Raw genomic sequence first — 22,609 nt, 5'->3', positions numbered from 1 at the left:
AAAGGTGGTAGACACACTTTGGGTGGTAAGGCACAAGGGAGAATGCATCTATTTTAATGCAAGGAATTTGACAAGCAGATGAACTAAGAATGATAACTAGCTTAAGGCAATATTGTTATTATCACAGAGATATGGCTGATAGAAAGGCAGACTGGCAACTCAATATTCCAGCCTATTCCAGCTACTTCAGCATTGCAATATTAATGAGGGAGTACATTACTGCAGCAAAAAGGGAGGATGAACCAGAAGGTTCTTCAAAGGAGGCCAAGTGGGTAGAGCCTGGAAACAAAAAGCAGGCAAGTACTTTGTTTGGGGTGTACCACAGACTTCCTAACACAGCAAGAGATAGAGCTGCAGATATGTAGGGAAGTCATGGAAAGGTAGAAACAAAAAGCAGGCAAGTACTTTGTTTGGGGTGTACCACAGACTTCCTAACACAGCAAGAGATAGAGCTGCAGATATGTAGGGAAGTCAGGAAAAAAAAAGCAGGCTTGTTTGGTACCACAGACTACACAGCAAGAGATAGAGCTGCAGATATGTAGGGAAGTCATGGAAAGGTAGAATAACAATAACGTTATAGCAATAGGGATTTCATCTTTCCCAATATTAACTGTGATCACCTTAATATGAAAGGCTTAAAGTACATCCAAGAGAGTTTACAAAGCCAGTACCTGATCCCCTGAGAAGGGGTAATTCAGGACCCAGTCTTAGGAATATAGCTGAGCACATGTCTAGTGTCAGTGGGGGAGCATTTGTCGATAGTGACCATGACTCTGCAGGTTTCAAGGTAGTTATGGAAGAGGATAAAGATGGATGCACAATTATAGTCTTGAATTAGGGGAAGGCCAGTTTCAAACCTATAGGCCCTGGCTGCAGCTACTTGCAGTTAAGTCTACATCCAACAAGCAGAGGGATTCAAAAATGAAATATTGAGAGTTCAGGGCCAACTGTTCCCGTGAGGGTGAAAGGTAAGGACAGCAAGTTCAAGGAACCTTGGATGTCAAGGGGAATTGAGAGTTGGATTAAAAGGGAATATTTGGGCAGGCATGCATTTAAAGGGAGAGGGGGAAAGTTCAAAGAAGATATGCATGCAGAGAGTGGTGGGTGCCTGGAATGCACTGCCTGGGATGGTGATGGAGGCAGATACAATAGAGGTGTTTGAGGCTCTTAGGCACATGAATATGCAGAGAATGGAGGGATATCGACCATGTGCAGGCAGAAGGGATTAGTATAATTAGGTATCGTTAGTTTAATTAGTTCAGCACAACATCATGGGCTGAAGGGCCTGTTCCTGTGCTGTTCTATGTATAGAGAAATGGTGATTGCCCTTCAGGAGGAGAGAGAGTGGACTGGGGGTACTCAAAAAAAAAGAAATTAGCAGGGCATAAAATATCACTGGCGGACAAGACTAAGGAAAATCCCAAGGCAAAAGAATAACCAGGGAGAAAGTAAGGTCATTTAGAGATTAAAGGGGCAATCTGTGCATAGAGTTAGAGGTCAGGTCTTAAATTAATACTTCTCATCTGTATTCATTAAAGAGAAATACATTGTAGTTAGAGAATTCAGAGAGGACAGTGGTGAAATTATAGAACATGTTCTCATTAAAAAGGAGAAGGTATTAGATGCCTGAATGGACTTAAAGGTGGATATATCCCCAGGGCCTGACAAGATGTATCCCAGGCAAAGATTGCTGGGGATCTGACAGAGATCTTCAAATCTTCGCTGGTTAACAGGTGAGGTGCCAGATGACTGGAGGGTAGCAAATGTGGTACCTAATTCAAGAAGGGCAGCAGGGATATGCCAGGTAATTACAGGCTAGTGAGTCTAATGTTAGCAATGGGGAATCCTGAGGAACAGGATTAATCAGCACTTGGAAAGGCAGAGATTAATCAAAGATAGTAAGTAAGGTTTTGTTGGATGAAGGTCCTATCTGACCAATTTGACTGAATTTTTCAAAAGGGTAAGGAAATGTATGATGAGGGTAGTGTGGTTGATGTAATCTATCAAGAGAGAAAGATGGTTATTTCACTCTCTACTTCCTTTAATTTTGCCTTCCATCCTCCAAAGAACTTCTTCCTCCATTAGGATGCCCACCCTCATTCACCACAATGGCCAATGATGTTGTTACAATAGTAATGCTGCTCAGTACAAGACGGACCACGGGTTTGGACATCTGATGTATATGCTTGGCTGAGGAGCCAGTGGTGCAAAGCTACCATCTGTGGGATTATGATTGAATGTCTGATAGTGTCAGAGTCGTACAGCACAGAAACAGACTCTTCGGCTCACCAAGTCTGTGTAGACCATCAAACATTGACCCTACACTAATCCTGATTTATTCTCTGCACATTTTCATTAACTTCTCCTGAACTCTACCACTCACTTAGACACTAGGGCCAATCTGTAGTGGCTAATTAACCCACACATCTTTTGGAATGTGTGAAGAAACTGGAGAACCTAGAGGAAACTAATGGGGTACCTTGCTAAAATCTCGTGTGCCTCTTCTTTGGTCACCAATCCTTCAACAGCTCCAAAAATAATTTCCATTTAATAAAACATTGAGGGACTTGGGAAAAAAGGGGCAGGGATTTTAAAACTGTTGGAGTGAGAGCCAGTATAGGTAAGGAAGCGTAAGCATACAGGACGGAAGAGATTAAAAGTGAGTTGAGATGCATGCAGTAGAGTTCTGGTTGTGTACAAATTCTATGTAGGGAAGAAAGTAGAAGGCTCACCAGTTTACTGGCTGGAATAGTCATCTGGAATGTGGCTTTCAGCAGCAGGTAAAGAAAAGTAGGGGTGAAGATGAGCAACGCTACAGGGGTGAAAATAGGAATTCTTGGTGATAGAGCAAATTTGTGGAGGAAAATTCAAATCTGTTGTACTGAACACTGTGGTCACGAATGATCTGGTTCACATTCTGACGGGATGGGGAATGGTGCTCAGGGAACTGAGTTTGTTGTGGGAACCAAAGATTCTGGCTTCAGTCTTCCCTATATTAAGTTGTAGGAAATATCTGCTCATCCAGTATTAGATATCACCTAAATGGTGTGACAAATGTGAGAAGGTGGAGTAGTGATGAGATAGACAGAGCACTAATGCACATGCGAAACCTAATAGTGTGTCTCTGAATGAATTTGCTGCAAGAAATAGCCAAAGATGGATCTTTGGGGGACGATAGAGATGGTGCAATAGCAGAAATAGTGCTAGCCATGGTTTGAGAGATCAGATTGGAAGCAAACAAGCATGGTTAGACCCAACAGGATAGTGGAGGAGAGGCTTTGGAGGGGGATGAAGTGATGGCAGGCTGTGGGTGAGTCTGGAGGGATGAAGATTTTGTTTACCAGATTCAGAGGCTCCAAGGATGTCAGTTGAGTGTTCAAAGTATTATAGCAGGGTTGCAAACTAGATTAGAGGAAAAGGCAGACACATATTTGAGAGATGACAATATTTTGTATAGGAAAGGGAGCATGGAATTGTGAAAATAATTCGTAGAGGACAGTAGTAATGAGGATGTTTTTTTTAATGAGATAGCTGCTGAGGTAAACTTGGAAATGAGAAAAGTGGTAAATGGGAACTATTTACTTAACAACTAACATTAAGCCTGGGATGGAAAGTAGCTTGTATATTTATGTATAGTTTATATACTGTGTGTTGTGCCTGTGACACTGCTGCAAGCAAGCTTTTCATTGTACCTGTACCTCACCGTATGTGTACACATGACAATAAGCTCGACTTGAGACTTGGTCAATATTTGGTTGAATGAGGGTGAAGTGAACAAGGAGTGGGCCTTATGGACGAGTTGAGTTTGGAGGAAGCAAGACTGGTGCTGGAATAGAATCTAGGGAGAAACCTGATTTCACGACTTGGTTGGGGAAGAGGAGAGTGGCAGATGCAGCTTCTGTGAGTCCTCTCTGGTTCCAAAGTCCCTTGATGAGGTTTTTCCATGAGGTCATACCCTTTATTGATTGGTCAGTTGAAAAAAGCTATGGGACTTGGTGACTAACAGCATGAAAATCCTGGGAACAGTGCAGTGATAATCGATGGGTGGAATATGTCTTGATATGTCTCATTTGTCTGTGCCTGTATGAGAGGGAGCCATTCTCCTTTAGTAACCACAACGCTGCTTCTTCCCCGCAGGACTGTGTGAGCTGTACTGGGAGCCATGGAAAAGGAGGGCAGCATCCAGCTGGAGGTCCCGGATTTCAGCAGCTCTGTGCTGGCCCAGCTCAACCAGCTGCGGATGCAAGGGCGGCTCTGCGACATCGTGGTCGACGTCCAGGGGAAGTCCTTCCGCGCCCACAAGGCTGTGCTGGCCGCCAGCTCACCCTACTTCCGTGACCACATGTCCCTGGGTGAGATGAGTGCCGTTTCCATCTCTGTCATCAAAAGCCCGGCGGTGTTCGAGCGCCTGCTGGCCTTCTGCTACACAGGCAAGTTGTGCCTGCAGGTGGCCGACATCATCAGCTACTTGACAGCGGCCAGCTTCCTCCAGATGCAGTACATCATCGATAAGTGCACACAGATCCTGGACGGCATCCACTTTCGCATTGATATCTCCGAGGTGGAGGCAGGGCTGAGCCAGGATGGGTCAAAGCGCCCGGGCCAGCCCCGTGGTGGGGGAAGTGCCCTTCCCCCGAATCCACGGCGAGGGCGGGCATCCTCAAACTACGCAGGGGGTGCAGCCCACGGGAGCCCACTGCCCGACGAGTTGGGGGCCGAGGGTGGCAATGACGAGAGGCTGGTGCGCATCGACCGAGTGGGCCAGTGGTACGTGGAGACTGGTGTCAGTAGTGACCGCAGCCCGGAGACCATCCGGCAGATCAGCAGCATGCGGATCAAGACGGAGACCCCAGATGAGTGGATTGTGTCGGAAAACCAGCCATCCGGGGAGGACGGCAGTAGTGCAGAGGAGGTGACAGCCATGGTTATCGACAGCGCTGGTCACAGCACCCTGGTCCAGGATGCCTTTCACACCACGGCCTCGAGCGGCAAGACCTCCAGACCCTCCAGCAGCTTCAGTGAGATGGACAGGTAGGGAGGGGAGGACGTTCTGTGTCTTTTGTATACAGCTTTGCTCTGCTGATATTCGGGCAGGGTGTGGGGTCCCAAAGGTCTGGGTTAGGGCCCTGCAGGGCAGACAGACCTGGGGTGGATCAGATAGGGTGGCGAGGTGTCAGGTGGGGCTTAGTGTCCGTAAAAAGCATAGTTTAAAATGTGCACAATGGATCTGTGCGTGAATGGACATTAGAGCCAGGGTTTAGAACGGACATGTTGATGCACGGATTAGTTTGTGGACACACTGATCATTCATGTTGGTACTTACAAGGTTGCTAGTTTCAGAATGATCTAAGCACATAAATAAATTGATCACAGTTTGGCTTTTACCAGCAACGTTTGACAGCATGAAAGTTTAAGGAATGGTCCAAATGAAGCGTTTGAGATGATAAAAGGATTGGATGGATTATAAAGAGGGGATGTTGTTCCCCCTTTTGCAGGAATCTTTCAAATGTAATTGCTTCATTTTTTTAAGAACTTCTGGTGTTTGTTTGCAGTGGTGAGCAATTAGCCTGCTACTTGCCCAGGTTAATAGATGACTAGGTAGAAATGGCTATCTTAAGTTAGCTGACTTGGAATTTATGGTACCTGGGATTGTGCATCCATGGATTCTGCTGAAATGTACGATGTTCTAGTTCAGTGTGCTATGTCCACAGTATGTGGGTTTGGTGAGATAATGGCACTGGGATAGCTTTGTATTTAAATAAATAAATTAAATAGATCTACAGTTGTACAGTATGGAAACAGGCCCTTCAGCCCAACCTGTTCATGCTGACTGAGATGCCTTTCTACACTAATCCCATTTGCCTGCGTTTGGCCCATCTTTCTCTAAATTTTTCCTATCTATGTACCCGTCCAAGTGTCTTTTAAATGTTGTTAATGTATTTGCCTCTACCACCTCCTCTGGTAGCCTATTCCATATACCCATCACCCTTTGTGTGGAAAAACTGGTCTTTTAATCCCCTTTGAATCTTTCCCCTCGCAGCTTAAACCTCTGCTGTCTAGATTTGGACTCCCGTACTGACAGAAAAAGACTGTGACTACCTACTGTATCTATGATCCTCACAGTTTTATAAAACTCCATAAGGTCACCCCTCAGCCTCCTTCGCTCTAGGGAAGTCAGTCCCAGCCTATCTAAACTCAAGCCCTTCAGTCCAGGCAACATCGCCGTGAATCTTTTCTGCACTCTCTCTAGCTTAATCACATCCTATTTTTAATACATTAAAGTAAGTCATCAACTACATCTGTAGTAAGTGTCTGCAGCTTGAGGAACTTGAACTTGGAGTTGAAAATTAACAAACTACAGATATTGGAAATCTGAAATAAAAATAGAATGCTTGAAACACTCAGCAGGTCAGGCAGCATCTGTGGAAAAAGAAACCGAGTTAACCTTTCAGGTCAAAGACCCTTCATCAGAAATAATCTGATGAGGGGTCTTCGACCTGAAATTTTAACTCTGTTTTTCTCCCTCCACTGATGCTGCTCGACCCGCTGACTGTTTCCAGCATTTTCTGTTGCTTATTACTGGGGAAATGGAGCACTCCATTGGCACAGGTAATAATTGAGTTAGGCTAAGCAAATTGAATAACAAGGGATAAGAAGTGGTAGGCAGGTGGGTGTGGGATAAGGTTCTGGTGAAAGGAAAATTAGAGAGAGGAGGAAATGCAGGATAGCAAATTGGCAACTGAAGTCTAACAGGAAGGGTCAGTGTATATTTAAAACAGAAACTTTTACTTGTTTACTTCTAATAAGAGTCAGGAGGGAAAAAATGGTACACGGGCAAAATAGAAACTATTATTTGTTGCTGGAACTCAAAATAAAGTAGAATCAGATTGGAAGAAGCTAAGGAACAGCAAGAGACAGGAATATTGGTGGGAGTTGTTTTTAGAGACATAACCTTTGGCCCATCCTGTCCAGGTTGACCATCAAGTACCCATCTACTTTAATCCCATTTATCAGCACTTAGTTCATAGCCTACTATACCATGGTGATTCAAGTGCATGTCCAGATGCTTCTTAAATGTGAGAGTACCTGCCTTCACCACCACCTTCTCCAGCAGTGCATCCAGATTGCAACTACCCTCTGAGTGGAAAGATTCTTCTTCAGGTCCCCTCTAAAGTTCTCACTCCTCATTGTAAAGTATGCTCTCTGTTCATAGTCACCCTTGCCATGTTTCTTACTATCTACCGATCTCTTCTGGGGAAGGTACGACCTGTACAAAAGGGAAGGGTTACACCTGAACTGGAGGGGGACCAATATTCTTGCGGGCAGGTTTGCTGGAGCTGTTGGGGAGGGTTTAAACTAGTTTGGCAGGGAAATGGCAACCAGAGTGATATGTCAGAGGTTGGTGCATTTAGTGTACAAGTAGATGCAGAGTGTAGAAAGACTGTGAGGAAGGATAGGCATTTGAAAGGGCAAAATTGCAGTCTGTTGGATGGGCTGAAGTGTGTCTACTTTAATACAAGAAGTATCAGGAACAAGGGTGATGAATTTAGAACATGGGTAAGTACGTGGAACTATGATGTGGTGGCCATTACAAAGACTTGGCTGTCACAAGGGCAGGAATGGCTGCTGGATATTCTGGGGTTTAGATGTTTCAAAAGGGACAGGAATGGAGGTAAAAGAGGTGGGGGGGGGGAACAGTTTCACATCTGTAGAAAGGGAGGACATCCTGGAGGGATCGTCTACTGAGTCAGTGTGGGTGGAAGTCAGAAACAGGAAGGGAGTGATCACTCTATTGGGAGTATTCTACAGACCCCCCATTAGTAGTAGAAACACTGAGGAGCAGATCGGGAGGCAGATTTTGGAGAGGTGCAAAAATAACAGGGTTGTTGTCATGGGTGATTTCAACTTCCCTAATATTGATTGGCACCTCCTTAGTGTAAAGGGGCAGAGTTTGTTAGATATGTCCAGGAAGGATTCCTGACACAGTATGTGGACAAGCCAACTAGAGGAGAGGCCACTCTGGACCTGCTACTAGGCAATGAGCCTGATCAGGTTTCAGAACTCTTGGTGGGAGAGCATTTTGAAGACAGTGACCATAACTCCTTGACCTTTACCATAGCTTTGCAGAGGGATAGGAGCAGATGATATGGGAAAGTATTTAATTGGGGGAGGGGGAATTATGATGCTATTAGGCAGGAACTTGGGAGCGTAAATTGGGAACAGATGTTCATGAGGAAGTGCACAGTGGAAATGTGGAGGTTGTTTAGGGAGTACTTGCATGGGATTCTGGATAGGTTTGTCCCATTGAGGCAGGGTAAGGATGGTAGAGTGAAGGAACCATGGTTGACAAGAAATGTAGAATATCTTGTCAAGAGGAAGAAAGAAGCTTACCTAAGGTTTAGAAAGCATGGATCAGACAGGGCTCTGGAGAGTTGCAAGGTAGCCAGGAGGGAGCTTAAGAATGGACTTCGGAGAGCCAGAAGGAGGCATGAGAAGGCCTTGGTGAGTAGGATTAAGGAAAACCTCAAGGCGTTCTACATGTATCTGAAGAATAGGAGAATGACTAGAGGACTAGAGTGAGGGTAGGACCGATCAGGGATGAAAGTGTAAGAGGTAGGGGAGGTCCTTAATGAATACTTTGCTTCAGTATTCATCAGTGAGAGAAACCTTGACGTTTGTGAGGATGGCATACGACAGGCTGATATGCTAGGGCATGTCGATGCGAGCAAATGGGATGTGCTGGAACTTTTGAAAAACATTAGGATAGATAAGTCACTGGGGCTGGACGGGATATATCCAAGGTTATTATGGGAAGAGATTGCTGCGCCTTTGGCGAAGATCTTTGCGTCCTCACTGGCCATGGGAGTAGTGCCAGATGATTGGAGGGTGGCAAATGTTGTTCCATTGTTTAAGAAAGGGAGTAGGTATATCCCTGGGAATTATAGACCAGTGAGTCTTACTTCAGTGGTGGGCAAATTACTGGAGAAGATTCTTAGACAGGACTTATGGGCATTTAGAGAAGCATAGGCTGATTAGGGACAGTCAGCATGGCTTTGTGAGGGGCAGGTTGTGCCTCAAGAGTCTGATTGAATTCTTTGAGGATATGACAAAGCACATTGATGAAGGTAGTGCAGTGGATGTGGTGTACATGGATTTTAGTAAGGCATTTGATAAGGTTCCTCATGGAAAGCTCATTCAGAAAGTCAGGAGGCATGGGATGCAGGGAAGCTTGGCTGTGTGGATTCAGAATTGACTCACCCATAGAAGACAGAGGGTGGTGGTAGATGGAGCGTATTCTGACTGGAGGTCGGTGACCAGTGGTGTTCCATTGGGATCTGCTCTGGGACCCCTGCTCTTTGTGATTTTTTTTTATAAATGACTTGGATGAGGATGTTGAAGGGTGGGTTAGTAAGTTTGCTAATGACACGAAGGTTGGTGGTGTTGTGGATGGTGTAGAAGGTTGCTGTAGATTACAACAGGACATTGAAAGGGTGCAGAGCTGGGCTGAGAAGTGGCGGATGGAGTTCAGCCTGGAAAAGTGTGAAGTGATACACTTTAGAAGATTGAATTTGAAGGTAGAATGCAAGGTTAATGGCAGAACCCTTAGCAGTGTGGAGGAATAGAGGGATCTTGGGGTCCACGTCCATAGATACCTCAAGGTTGCGTGCAGGTCGATAGGGTTGTTAAGAAGGCGTATTGTATGTTGGCCTTCATTAGTCAGGATGTTGAGTTCAAGAACCTCGAGGTAATGTTGCAGCTCTATAGAACTCTGGTTAGACGACACTTGGAGTATTGTGTTCAGTTCTGGTTGCCTCATTATAGGAAGGATGTGGAAGCTCTAGAGAGGATACAGAGGAGATTTACCAGGATGCTGCCTGGATTGGAGAGCATGTCTTATGAGGATAGGTTGAGTGACTTAGAGCTTTTTTCTTTGGAGAGAAGGAGGATGAGAGGTGACTTGATAGAGGTGTACAAGATGATCAGAGGCATATATTGAGTGGACAGTCAGAGACTTTTTCCCAGGGCGAAAATGGCTAACATGAGGGGGCATAATTTTAAGGTGATTGGAGGAAAGTACAAGGGGGATGTCAGAGGTAAGTTTTTTTTTACACAGACAGTGGTGGGTGTGTGGCATGTACTGCCAGCAGAGGTTGTGGGGTCAGATATATTAGGGACATTTAAGAGACTCTTAGATAGCCACATGAATGATAGAGAAATGGGAGAGAAGGGTTAACATTTGGGAAGGTAGGGTTAGATAGATATTAGAGCAGGATAAAATGTCAGCACAACATTGTGGGCCGAAGGGTCTGTACTGTGCTGTAGTGTTCTATGTTCTACCTTTTCTATGTCTCTCATAATTTTGTATACCACCACCAGGCTACAGACCAAATGTGGGTAAATGAGACTAGGATAGATAAGCACAATGGTTGGCATTGATGTGGTGGGCTGGAGGACTTGTTTCGACTCTGAGGCCCCTCCTCTGCTCGAAGAAAAACAACCCCAGCCGATCCAGTCTCTCCTCATAACTGAAATGCTCCATCCCAGGCAACATCCCAGTGAATCTCCTCTGCACCCTCTCCAGTGCAATCACATCCTTCCTATAGTGTGACAACCAAAACTGAATACACTATTCCAGCTATGGTCCAAGCAAAATTTGACCACGACCTTCCTGCACTTGTATTCTGTGCCCCAGCTAATGAAGGCCAGCATCCCGTATGCCTTCTTCACCACCCCATCAACCTCTGCTGCCATCTTCAGGGATCTTTGGACTTGTAAACCAAGATCCCTTTGTTCATGGTGTACGTCCTATTCTTGTTAGTCTTCCCAAAATGCATCAATTCACACCTGTCAGGATTAAGTTCAATCGGCTATTGCTCTGACCAACATACCAGTTGATCAGTATCATCCTGTAGCCTAAGACTACCCTGCTTACTATCACAACACCACCAATCTTTGTCATCTGCAAACTTGCTAATCACACACCTTACAATTGTAGGCACATAATTAATGTATACAACAAACAACAAGGGTTTCCAGCACTGTTCTCTGTGTGCACCGCTGGTCACAGGCTTTCAATCACAAAAGCAACCCTGTACCATCATCCTCTATCTCCATTTACCAAGCAAAGTTCGGATCCCGCTTGCATTGGATCCCCTGGACTCTAATCTTTTGTACCAGCCTTCCATGTGGGAGCTAGTCAAACCACAAGAACCGCACTGCCCTTATTAATACACTTTGTTAGCTCTTTAAAAAGTTTAATCAGATTGGTCAGACAGAATCTGCCACCAACAAATCTGTGCTGACTGTCCCTGATCAATCCCCTCCATGGACTCTGTCTACACTTCTCGCTGCCTCGGGAAAGCAGCCAACATAATCAAAGACCCCACCCACCCCGGATATTCTCCCTTCTGCCCCCCCCACCCCCCCCATCGGGCAGAAGATACAGAAGCCTGAAAGCACATGCCACCAGGCTCAAGGACAGCTTCTATCCTGCTGTTATAAGACTCTTGAATGGTCCCCTAGTACAATAAAATGGACCCTTGACCTCACAATCTACCTTGTTATGGTCTTGCACCTTATTGTCTGCCTGCACTGCACTTTCTCCATAAATGTAACACTTTATTCTGCATTCTGTTATTGTTCTCCCTACCTCAATGCACTGTTATAATCTGTGTGGATGGCACGCAAAAACAAAGTTTTCAATGTACCTTGGTGCATGTGACAATAATAAACCAATTCCAATCCTATCTCTCAGAATTTTTTCCAATAATTTCTCTACCACTGACATTAGACTAACTGGCCTTCAATTACCTGGCTTATTCCTGCTGCCCTTCTTGACTAAAGGGTGCACATGTCATCTGGCACCTCACTAGTAGCCAGTGAAGATGCAACTATCTCCACCAGGGCCCCAGCAATCTCCTCCCTTGCCTCCCATAGCATCCTGGGATAGATCATGGCAGTCCTGGGGATTCATCCACCTTTATGCCTGCTAACGCATCTAATACCTCCTCCTTTTCAATCACAAAGTGCTCTAGAATATCAGCATCTCAAAAGAAATCTCCAACTAACTACAATGTCTTTCTCCTTGGTGAATACAGATGAAGAGTATTCACTTTAGACCTCGCTCACGTCCACTGGCTCCATGCTCAGATCGCCTGCTAGGTCCCTAATGGCCTCTACTTTTTACCTTTGTACCTCCTTGGTCTTAGTATACATAAAATGTTTTGGAATTTTCCTTAATTTTATATTTGTGGCCCCTCTTTTCCCTCCTAATTTCTTTATTAAGCACCACCTACCCTTTCTATACTCCTGAAGGGCCTCTCTTGTTTTGTACTACACCTACCATAAGCTTTCTTTTTAATCAAACCCTCTTTATGCCTTGATATCCAGGGTTTCCTGGACTTCCTGTCCTTGCCCTTCTTCCCTGCTGGAACACGTTGGCCCTAAACTCACTATTTCACTTTTAAATGACACTTGGATGGGACAAGATCTAATAAACTGAACGTGGATTTATAAAAGGGAAATCATGCTTTATAAGCACAGTAGTGTAGCGATTAGCATAACGCTATTACAACGCCAGCGACCCGGGTTCAATTCCGGCCGCTGTCTGTAAGGAGTTTGTACTGCGTGGGTTTCCTCCGGGTGCTCCGGTTTCCTCCCACATTCCAAAGATCTATGGGTTAGGAAGCTGGGGGATGTTATGTTGGCGCCGGAAGCATGGCGACACCTGTGGACTGCCCCGCAGACACTCTACGCAAAAGATGCATTTCACTGTGTGTTTTGATGTACATCTGACTAATAAAGAAATCCTATCTTAAATCTGGAGTATTTTGAGGATATGACTAACAGAGTAGGTGAGGGAAAACCAGTGGATGTGGTCTATTTGGACCTTCAGAGAAAAGATTTATCAGGATGTTGCCAGGACTAGAGGGCGTTAGTTATAAGGAGAGGTTGGCCAGGCCGGGTCTTCATTCCTTGGAACATTGGAGAATGAGGGGCAACCTTATAGAAGTGTTTAAAATTATGAGAGGCATAGAGGTGGATGGTAAGAGTATTTTCTCTGGAGTAGAGGAGTCCAAAACTAGGGTGTACATGTCTAGGGTGAGAGGGGAAAGATTTAAAAATTACCTGAGGGACAACTTTTTTCATACAGAGGGTGGTGAGTATATGGAACGAGCTGCCAGAAGAAGTGGTTGAGGCAGGTACGATAGCATCATTTTAAGAAGCACTTGGATAGGTACATGGAGGGGTGGGTCTTGGAGGGATAAGGGCCAAACACAGGAAAGTGGGACTAGCTGGGTGGGCACCGTGGTCAGCATGAACTGGTTGGGCTGAAGGGCCTATATCCATGCTGTATTGCTCTATGACTCTATAACTCTACGAGAGATTTGCATCCAAAATTAAAGTGCATGGGATTATGGGTAAGATATTGTTATGGATAGAGAAGTAGTTGGCCGACAGAAAAATAGGAGTGAGAATAATCTTTTCTCCAAGTAGCTGACAGTGAGTGGTGAGGTACTGTGGCGATATTGACCTCCTTGTCCAAATCACTTGTATGGATCATGGATAACTGGGTCTTCATCACCATACCTTGTTGCACCCACCTCCTGCAGTCTTTCCAACAGGATCATGACATATTTATTCCTGTTCTCTGTTTTCTTTCCAAGGCAATCCTTTATCTATGTCATTATACAACTATTAGTTTGAAGTGCCCTAAATTTGTTTGATCATTTCCGTGGCTCCTTATTCTTAAAGTCTAGTTCAACCAAATCCATTGAATCCCCCTTACCTATTCTGTTAGTTACAATCTCCAAGTATTAACATAGTTGTCTTGTGAAACAAATCAATGGTAACTTTGAACACAGTAGAATTGAGCACAGTAGTAACTGCAACGGTGTGCCTCGAGTATTCAGCTAATGGAACGGTGTGTCTCGGGTATACGGCGAATGAAGTGGTGTATCTCAGAAGTCATCTCAGGATTACTTGCAATGCCACATGCTACCAAGCACAGAAATACAAATGTAAGTAAATGCATGGCTGGAGAGTTGGTCCAAGAGCAGAGCTGTTGATTTCTGAGCCATTGGAATCATTTGTGGGGTAGGTGAGAGCTGTATAAATCAGTGGGACCAGGACCAATATCCTTGTAGGAAAGTTTGTTAGTGCTCTTGGAATGGGAACCTCAACGGGGATTTGGGAAGGAGAAAAATTAAACGAGAATGGAAGTTAGAAAAGTAGCAACAAAATAAATAGGCAGAGAAAATGTGGGAAAGCAGTGAATGTGGTCAAAGTACAGAATGATGTCAAAAGGAACCATATCTAAATACATGCAGCTTTCAACAGATGAATTAATGGCACAAGTACAAAGTATGACTCATTGCCATTACAGAATTGTGACTGCAGGCTGCCCAAAGCTGGGAGTTGAATGTTCAGAGGTATTCCCATTTAGGAATTTCAGGCAATAATGTAAAGGAGGTGGTGTAGCACTATTATCATGCAATGACATCAGTGCTGTGGTGAGAATCAGTCGTAGCCCGACAGATCATGATGTGGAATTAGACTTTGGGTGGAGCTCAGAAGCAGCAAAGGGCTGTAGGGAGTATTGAGAAAGAAAAGGACCTCTGTGTACAACTCCAAAGATCCCTGAAGAAAGCAGCACTGGCAGATAAGGTCGTAAAGAAGGCATGTGGGATTCTAGCCTTCATTAACCAGGACATAGAATATAAGAGCATGGAGATCATGGTACAACTTTATAAAACATTGGAATATTGTGTGCAGTTCTGGTCACCACGCTATAGGAAGGATGCGATTACACCGAAGAGGGTGGGGAGAAGATACTACTAGTGTTTCAGATATGAGGAGACTGGGCTTGTTTTCCTTGGAGCAGAGGAGGCTGAGAGGGGACTGCATAGTGGTATACAAAATTATGAAAAGCTTGTAGTCTTTTAATTGGAAGTTTCTTACTATTTACATTATTTATTAGTAAGAAACTTCCCCTTGTGAGGTATCTAAGACTACAGGGCATAAGTTTAAGGTGAGGAGTTAGAGGTTTAGAGGGGATCTGAGGAGGATTTTTTTCACGCAGAGGGTGGTTGCACTGCCTGTGGTGGTAGGCACTGTAACAACATTTAACAAGCACTTGAATCACCAAGGTATAGTAGGCTGCAGACCAAGTACTGGTAAATGGGATTAGTATAGATAGGTAGGTGGCTGGCATAGACCGAATGGGCTGAAGGGGCTGTTCAGAATCAGGTTTATTATCACTGACATATGTTGTGAAATTGGTTGTTTTGTGACAGCAGTACAGTGCAAGACATAAAAATTGCTTTAAGTTACAATAGTAAATAAATAAATAGTGCAAAAGAGGAATAATGGGTTCATGGACTATTCAGAAACCTGATGGTGTAGGGGAAGAAGCTGTTCCTAAAACACTGAGAATGGGTCTTCAGGTTCCTGTACCTCCTCACCGATGGTGGTAATGAGAAGAGGGCATGTCCCAGATGGTGAGGGTCCTTAATGATGGATGCCACTTTCTTGAAGATGTCCTCCATGGTGGGGAGGGTTGTGCCGATGATGGAGCTGGCTGAGTCTACAACCCTCTGCAGCCTCTTTCGATCCTGCACATTGGAGCCTCCATACCAGGTGGTGATGCAACCAGTTAGGATGCTCTCCACTGTACATCTGTAGAAATTTGGAAGAGTCTTTGGTGACATACCAAATCTCCTTCTTCATGATTGCATCAATGTGTTTTTGTGCTCTCTGACTGACATTGGTGGGAGTTATTAATATACCACCAATTAATGTTTCTAATATTGTGCATGGCATAAATCAGGCAATTTGACTGCATATAACAGGATAGTACAGTAATCATGGGTGTTTATATAAAGGCTGGACGAGTTAAATTAGCACTAAAAAAGTGAGGAGGAATTCTTGGAGTGTAAGCAAAATGGTTTTCTAGATCACTACATTGTGGAATCAGCTGGGGAAAAGGCTATTTCAGATCTCGTAGTGTGCATTGGGGAAGAGTTAATTAGTTACTAATCTTGTTAAAGAGCTTTAGGGTAGAGTGATCATAAATAGGATCGACTTTTACATTGAGTTTGAAGATGATGTAATTCAATCTGAAACTGAAGTTTTAAATCTGAACAAAAAAAAATGACAAAGGAATGAGGGGCGAGATGTCTGCAAGTTGATTGGGGTCTGCATGGAGAGCTATGATGATTGACCGGTAATAGCTAGTGTTTAAAAAGTTAATATGACATGCAAAAAATATATCCCTTACAGCACAGCAGGGAAAGTGGACCATCTGTGGCTGACAGGACCATCTGTGGCTGACAGTCTCTATCAGGGACCTTCCCTTTGCTCTCTCCACCTCTTCTCCTCTGCAACTTAAACCATATTTGATATCTAACTTTGCCTCATTCTAATGAAATGTCATTAACCTGAAACATTAGTTTTGTTTCTCTCTGTATAGATGCTGTCTGGCCTTCTGTTTCCACCATTTATGTTTACACTTCAGAGATTTCTAGCACTTAATTTATCAATCACTCACCATTAGGAGAAAATACTTGCATCCTTTTTTTCTACCAAAGTGGATGAGATCACATTTTCCTCATTGTTTTCTAACCACCGTGTCCTTTCCCATTCACATAACCTGCCCCTGAAGCCTCGCTGCATCTTGCCTGCAATCCACACTGCTACTCAGTTTTGTATCATCAGCATATTATACAATCTCCTCATCCAAAGCATTGATAGATTTTGAATAACCGGGACACACTACCAATCCCTGCGGCACGTCACTGTCTTGTGGCTCGATTATTCCTACGTTCCAGTCTCAGTCCATTAACTACTCCTCAATCTGTATTATCCCCAAAGCTGTGTGTCTTAACCTTGTTTAAGGACTTCTTGTATGGCACCTTATGAAAGGTCTTTTGAAAGTCTTAAGTATAACGCTCCAGGAAACCTGAGTGCGAGTTCAAGTTTCCTGAGTTCAGGAAACTAGCGGAAATGTTTTGGGGAGCCTCAAATTTACAGAAAGGAGAATGAGGGAAACCAGGAGGACCGTGTGGATATTGTTATAACATTGAAATAGTTAATATTGAAACAGATGATGGATTCAGCAGCAGCGTGGGTGATGTTGTGACTAATTGAACTGAGTCACCAGATATAAAAGTCTTTATTCAACACAGCAGATCTTCTGGAGATAATCTAGTTCTCCTCTCCTGACACAATGGTTTATACTACTTGAACACAAAGACAACAATAAACATTCAACTACAGTTTCAATGGCTATAATTACCGACTTTAAAATGTTGAATGTCGACAGGTAACTTTGCAGAATTGCATATTTGCAATAGTAGCACATCCCAACTAGCAGAACCCCTTTGAATATTCAAATACTGGTGGCTGGTCTGAGAGCTTCTGAGCACAAACTCCAGACACCCAAAATGTACCTCTTTTGTCACCGTGTTCAGGGATGGCTCCCTGAATATACAACTAGACAAAATATTAAGTGACAAAATATAACTAGACAAAATATTAAGTGACAAAACAGACTTGTCCTAAACTGTGCATTAAGTGGCAGGCTTACTCCTTTAACAATGTAATAATGCTATACATAATTTCATAACTCCAGAATAATCCCTAATAGGTGAACTTGGCCGAGGTGCATGGCGTAACAGTGGTAGAGACAGTCGGTCATAGTGATGGCATGGATATGTAGTCTGAAACATTGGCTGCAACATGATGCCGAGATTGTAAGCAGTCTGGTCCAGTTTTAGACATTTGCCAAACAGAAGGGTTGGAGTCAGTGGCTTGGGAGCAGACTTTCTGATGGAGATTGAAAAGAATGAAATATCGTCTTTTGACTTTTCCACACTAGTTCCTCCTTTCAGAATGTTTTCTCGCTGATATGTTGTATATCGGTATTTTGTCTCAATGTCCTGTCCATTTGCTGCATTTGCCTATATTGGCGCTGACTAAACTGTCCATCATTGCTGTGTTTGCTGAACAGGTTTAGCCCATCGGGCAGTGTAGTTTGCACCGTGTCGGAGCGTCACAGAGCGAGGAGTGAGTCTCCAGGCAAAATCGATGAGCAGAAGCAGTCCAATTCACAGGTAACTCCATCAGTGCCAGTAGGGCAGTTGTATCATTCTCAATGTAATTAACCAGCTCCAGATTTTATCTTGGGCAGAATTTTTGTTTCTAAGTCCAGCGATTTCGTTTCCCAAATATAGGACAATCCTTGAGATTAGGATGTGGGAGGCTACGGTATCTGCAGAGCTGTGGCCTTTGTTGGTATAACTATCACATTGTTCTGCTGGTGAGTGGGTGCTGACTATCTCAAGATTTTATACAACAGTAATGTGCTGTATTTTGGGAAAACAGGAACTGTTGAATGTTAGAGTTAAAAAAAAAACTTTTGAGAACCATAGGTCCACCGTCACTCATTCCTCCCAAGCACTTCCACATGTCATCTTACATACTTATCCCAAATTTTTTGAAGAAAAGTTGTTTAAGTTACATTTGAATGAATAAATTGCTCAGAGAAACAAAGACTGGAGATGCTGGAATCTAGATGAAAAAACGAGATGCTGGCGGAACTCAGCATGTCAGGCAGCATCTGTGGAGACAAGCAGGTGGTCAACATTTTGGGTCAGGACCCTTCTTTAGGACTGAAGCTAGGAAAAGGAGAAGCCCAATATATTGGGGGTGGGGGGGGGGCGTGGGAACAGAGCAGTGATAGGTGGACAAAAGAGGGGAGGTAGGGTGGGCACAAGGTGATATGTAGATGCAGGTAAGAAATGGTGATAGGCAGATGCGGGAGAGGAGGGGAGAGCAGATCCACCAGGGGATGGGTTAAAGGTATGGAGGCAGGTCCCCCTTGGGGGGGTGGTGGGGGGAGGGGTAAAAAAGAATAACTTGCTCATGTACATTTCTGAGGAACTTGCTCCAATTTTTGGAGAGACAAGAGTCTGCAGATGCTGGAATCTGGAGCAAAAAACAAACTGCTGGAGGAACTCAGTGGGTCAGGCAGCATCTGGAGAGAGAAATGGACAGTCGATGTTTCAGATCGAGACCCTTCATTTGGACTGAAAACATTCATGCTCCACCTTCCTCTCGTATCAGATTCCATCATCTGCAGCCCTTTGTTGCCTCCACCTGTCATCTCCCAGCCTCTGTCGCTATTTCCATTCTTCCCTCCCCCATCTGCCTATGACCCCCCTCCTCACCTGGATCCACCAGTCACCTGCCAGCTCCTGCCTCGCCCCTTCCCCTCACCTCTTTATACTGGCTATCTTCCCCTGTACTCTTTCAGTCCAGATGAAGGGTCTCAACCCAAAACCAACTGTCAATTTCCCTCCACAGATGCTGCCTGACCTGCTGAGTTCCTCGACCAATATGTTTTTTGCTCCATTGTTTGGCTTCTGTCACAGTGAAATGACGGGCTGGGATCTAATACACAAACATGCTGTGAATGGGATTGGAGAATCCTTTAAGATGTTGGGGACTTGGAAATATATGTGTTTGTTGGTGGCTACCAAGATATTTTCTTTTGGGTTTTCCAGTCAATCTCTGGCAGTGAATGTAATGGGAAACCTCTTAAGCTATCTGTATGTCCAAGTGTAACTTAATGAAGCGAGTGGAAGGAACTCAAGTTTGCTGTTGGAGAAATGAAAGTGCTACAGTTGAGTCAAGAGAGGCAAAGGCTGCAGCTTGCTTCAGAAGAGGCACTTCCCTGGATGTGCTGTGAGGAGGGGAGGCAGATACTCTTTCTCCAGCAGCCAACTACTGAGATGAAGGAGGCATGGTTGGAAATTGTGGAGGAGGGTCAGAGTACTGTGGTTGGTTAGTTGGTTGGCTGTACAACTGCATTGTAGCATTGTTGGAATGTGGTGATGGTGCCCATATTGTTTTAATGATCTCAGCAGGTATGTACTGTGCTACATCAGGGTTGGGCACTACATTCTGCTATGCACATCACTCTATGCCTTCACTCTCCCACCTCAGTTAATCTCTCTTCATGTCCACTTAGATTGCAAGTGCATCCATCCTGTTGTATCTGCCTAATTAGCGGATCTGCTCAATCTAATTGGTCTGTAATAGTAATCTTTAATGATGTACTCCACCCACTGAATGAACATATGCCTTCACACACATTATTTCTTTCTCTCCTTGCAATAAAGAGCATAGAGTAGAAGGGAGGGTACAGGATATGGTCTTCCATAGATCTTAAAGCTGATTGCTAGAGAAGGGGGCATGAAGATTCAGTCTCCTTGATCATCTAAGGAGGGAGTTGCCAGTCTTGGTAACTTGTGATGCAATTAATGACAAGCCACCTACTTGTCATGTAGCACTCTCTGTGGGCTTTCACCTGGTGGTTTTTACTTCACAAGCAATCAAGACCAGATTGTGGAGTAGAGTATAGCTGTGAAGAGTTTGCAATGGAGGACAAGCTCTGCCTAATTGGATAGGGGTGGTGGACCCAAGGACTTCTGATGAAAAGGAGAATCAAGGAGCTGTAGCAGGCAATTTGCAATGTACTGGCAGGCTGTCCAAGCACACAGACCACAACTGTAGAGAGAATAGAGAAATCTGCCTCAGGCAAGAGGGTAAGATGCAGCCCACTTTCCAGATGCTATGTTCCACAGAGGGAGTGGCTTGCAGCATGAATAGTCCTACACTCCTATCAAAAGAAACCAAACATGCCTTGAACACCACCCATGTAGACTTTGCTCACATATCGGTTGCCTTAAATAAAATGAATGATGTCTTGGCCTACTAAGGATGGATAATTGATTTGTTGGCCCCAGGATGGCTTTGTAACATTTATGGAATGGGAGGTAATGGAGAAGGAGTGTCGTTTGCATATATTTGAGACGTGTCTCACTGGGATGCATAGAATCATAGTCATACAGCACAGAAACAGATCCTTCTGCACACTGCATTCATGCCCACCATCACACACCCTTCTATACCAATCCCATTTACCAGCACTTGGACTGTAGCCATCAATGCTTTGTTGATTCTAGTGCTCATCTAGATACTACTTAAATGCTGTAGAGTATCTACTTCTACCTTCTACTGGGACAGTATAACAGATACGTTAGCATTCAAAGCCTGCATTCCAGATTCCAACCACCTTCTTGAGAGGGGGAGAAAAAGTCTTCCTCAGATCCTCTAGAAACCTCTTGCCCTAATCCTCTGCTCTTGGCTTTAGTTATCTCCATGATAGGGAAAAGTTTCCTGCCAGCTACCCTATGTATGCCTCACACAACTTTGCATACCTCCTATCGGGTCCCTCCTCCGCTCCAAGGAAACCCAGCCTATCCCGTCTCTACTCTGCCAAGAAAGCTCACCAGCACCTCAGGATGTCCCCTTTGACACTCACCAATTCTTATTGATGCATCATAGAAAGCATCCTATCTGAATGCATCATGGCTTGGTATGGCAACTGCTCTGCCCGGGACTGCAAGAAACTGCAGAGAGTTGTGGACACAGCTCAGCACATCATGGAAACCAGCCTCCCCTCCTTGGTCTCTTCTCTATACTTCTCGCTGCCTCAGTAAAGCAGCCAGCATATTCAAAGATCCCAGCCACCCTGGACATTCTCTCTTCTCCCCTCTCCCATCAGGCAGAAGATACAGAAGCCTGAAAGCTCATACCACCAGGGTCAAGGACAGCTTCTATCCCACTGTTATGAGACTTTTGAACGGTTCCCTAGTACGATAAAATGGACTGTTGACCTCACAATCTACCTCGTTACGACCTTGCACCTTATTGTCTAACTGCACTGCATTTTCTCTGTAGCTGTGACTTTATTCTGCATTCTGTATTGTTTTACCTTGTACTACCTCAATGCACTGTGTAATGAATTGATCTGTATGAACGGTGTGCAAGATCAGTTTTTCACTGTACATCAGTACAAGTGACAATAATATTCCAATTCCATTACTGAAATGTTTTAAAGCAGTCTGAGTGAACTGTGTATTAAGGGCATCCTGGGCAGAAATGAGATGCATTGCTGGGATAACCCTCTTCATCAGCTGCGTTCAAATTGACAGATGAGGATCTGAGCTCTTTGCTTGTCTCTCCTGCATCTCCAAGCCTTACTGTTTCACTGCTACAGTTTGCAGAGCATACAAAACTACAGTTCTGGAGTTGCTGACTGACAGATTCATGCAGCATAGAAACAGGCCATTTGGCCCACCACGTCTAGACTAATCAGTGGGCACCCATCCACATTAATCCATCTTCCAGCACTTTGCCCGTAGCCTTCTATGCCTGGGCCATTCAAGTGTGTGTCTAGACACTTAAATTCTGTCAGCAACTCTGCTTCCACCACACTCTCAGGCAGTGTGTTCCAGGTACTCACCACTCTGGGTGGAAAAATGTCCCCTCAGATCCCCTCTACCCCCTATCTACATCCTCTGGTTAAAATTCACCTCTGATAAGGGGAAAAAGTTTCTTGCAGTCTACCCTTTCCATACCCCTCATAATTTTATAAACCTCTATCACGTCTCCTCTCATCTTCCTCCACTTCAGGGAAAACAGACCCAGTCTATCGTAGTAACTGAAATGCTCCATCCTAGGCAACACCCTGGTGAATCTC

At 44.4% G+C, this 22,609-nt stretch overlaps 1 protein-coding gene across 3 annotated transcripts in view; it reads left to right on the top strand.

Annotated features, from left to right (window-relative positions):
* Nucleotides 1-22,609, top strand: part of zbtb37 (zinc finger and BTB domain containing 37) — a 49,645-nt gene that overhangs the window by 5,770 nt on the left and 21,266 nt on the right. For all 3 annotated transcript variants that reach the window (XR_007956039.1, XM_052012555.1, XM_052012556.1), the window contains exons 3-4: nucleotides 4,138-5,031; nucleotides 18,011-18,113. Coding sequence is in view for 2 of the 3 variants with exons in the window: in XM_052012555.1 (XP_051868515.1) it covers nucleotides 4,163-5,031; nucleotides 18,011-18,113 (972 nt within the window). In the remaining variant the exon portion in view is untranslated. The remainder of the gene's footprint in view (nucleotides 1-4,137; nucleotides 5,032-18,010; nucleotides 18,114-22,609) is intronic.

This window comes from Pristis pectinata, chromosome 3 (genome assembly GCF_009764475.1).
Source record: "Pristis pectinata isolate sPriPec2 chromosome 3, sPriPec2.1.pri, whole genome shotgun sequence".
In the NCBI taxonomy this organism is placed as follows: domain Eukaryota; kingdom Metazoa; phylum Chordata; class Chondrichthyes; order Rhinopristiformes; family Pristidae; genus Pristis; species Pristis pectinata.
This window is presented reverse-complemented; position numbering and strand designations above follow the sequence as displayed.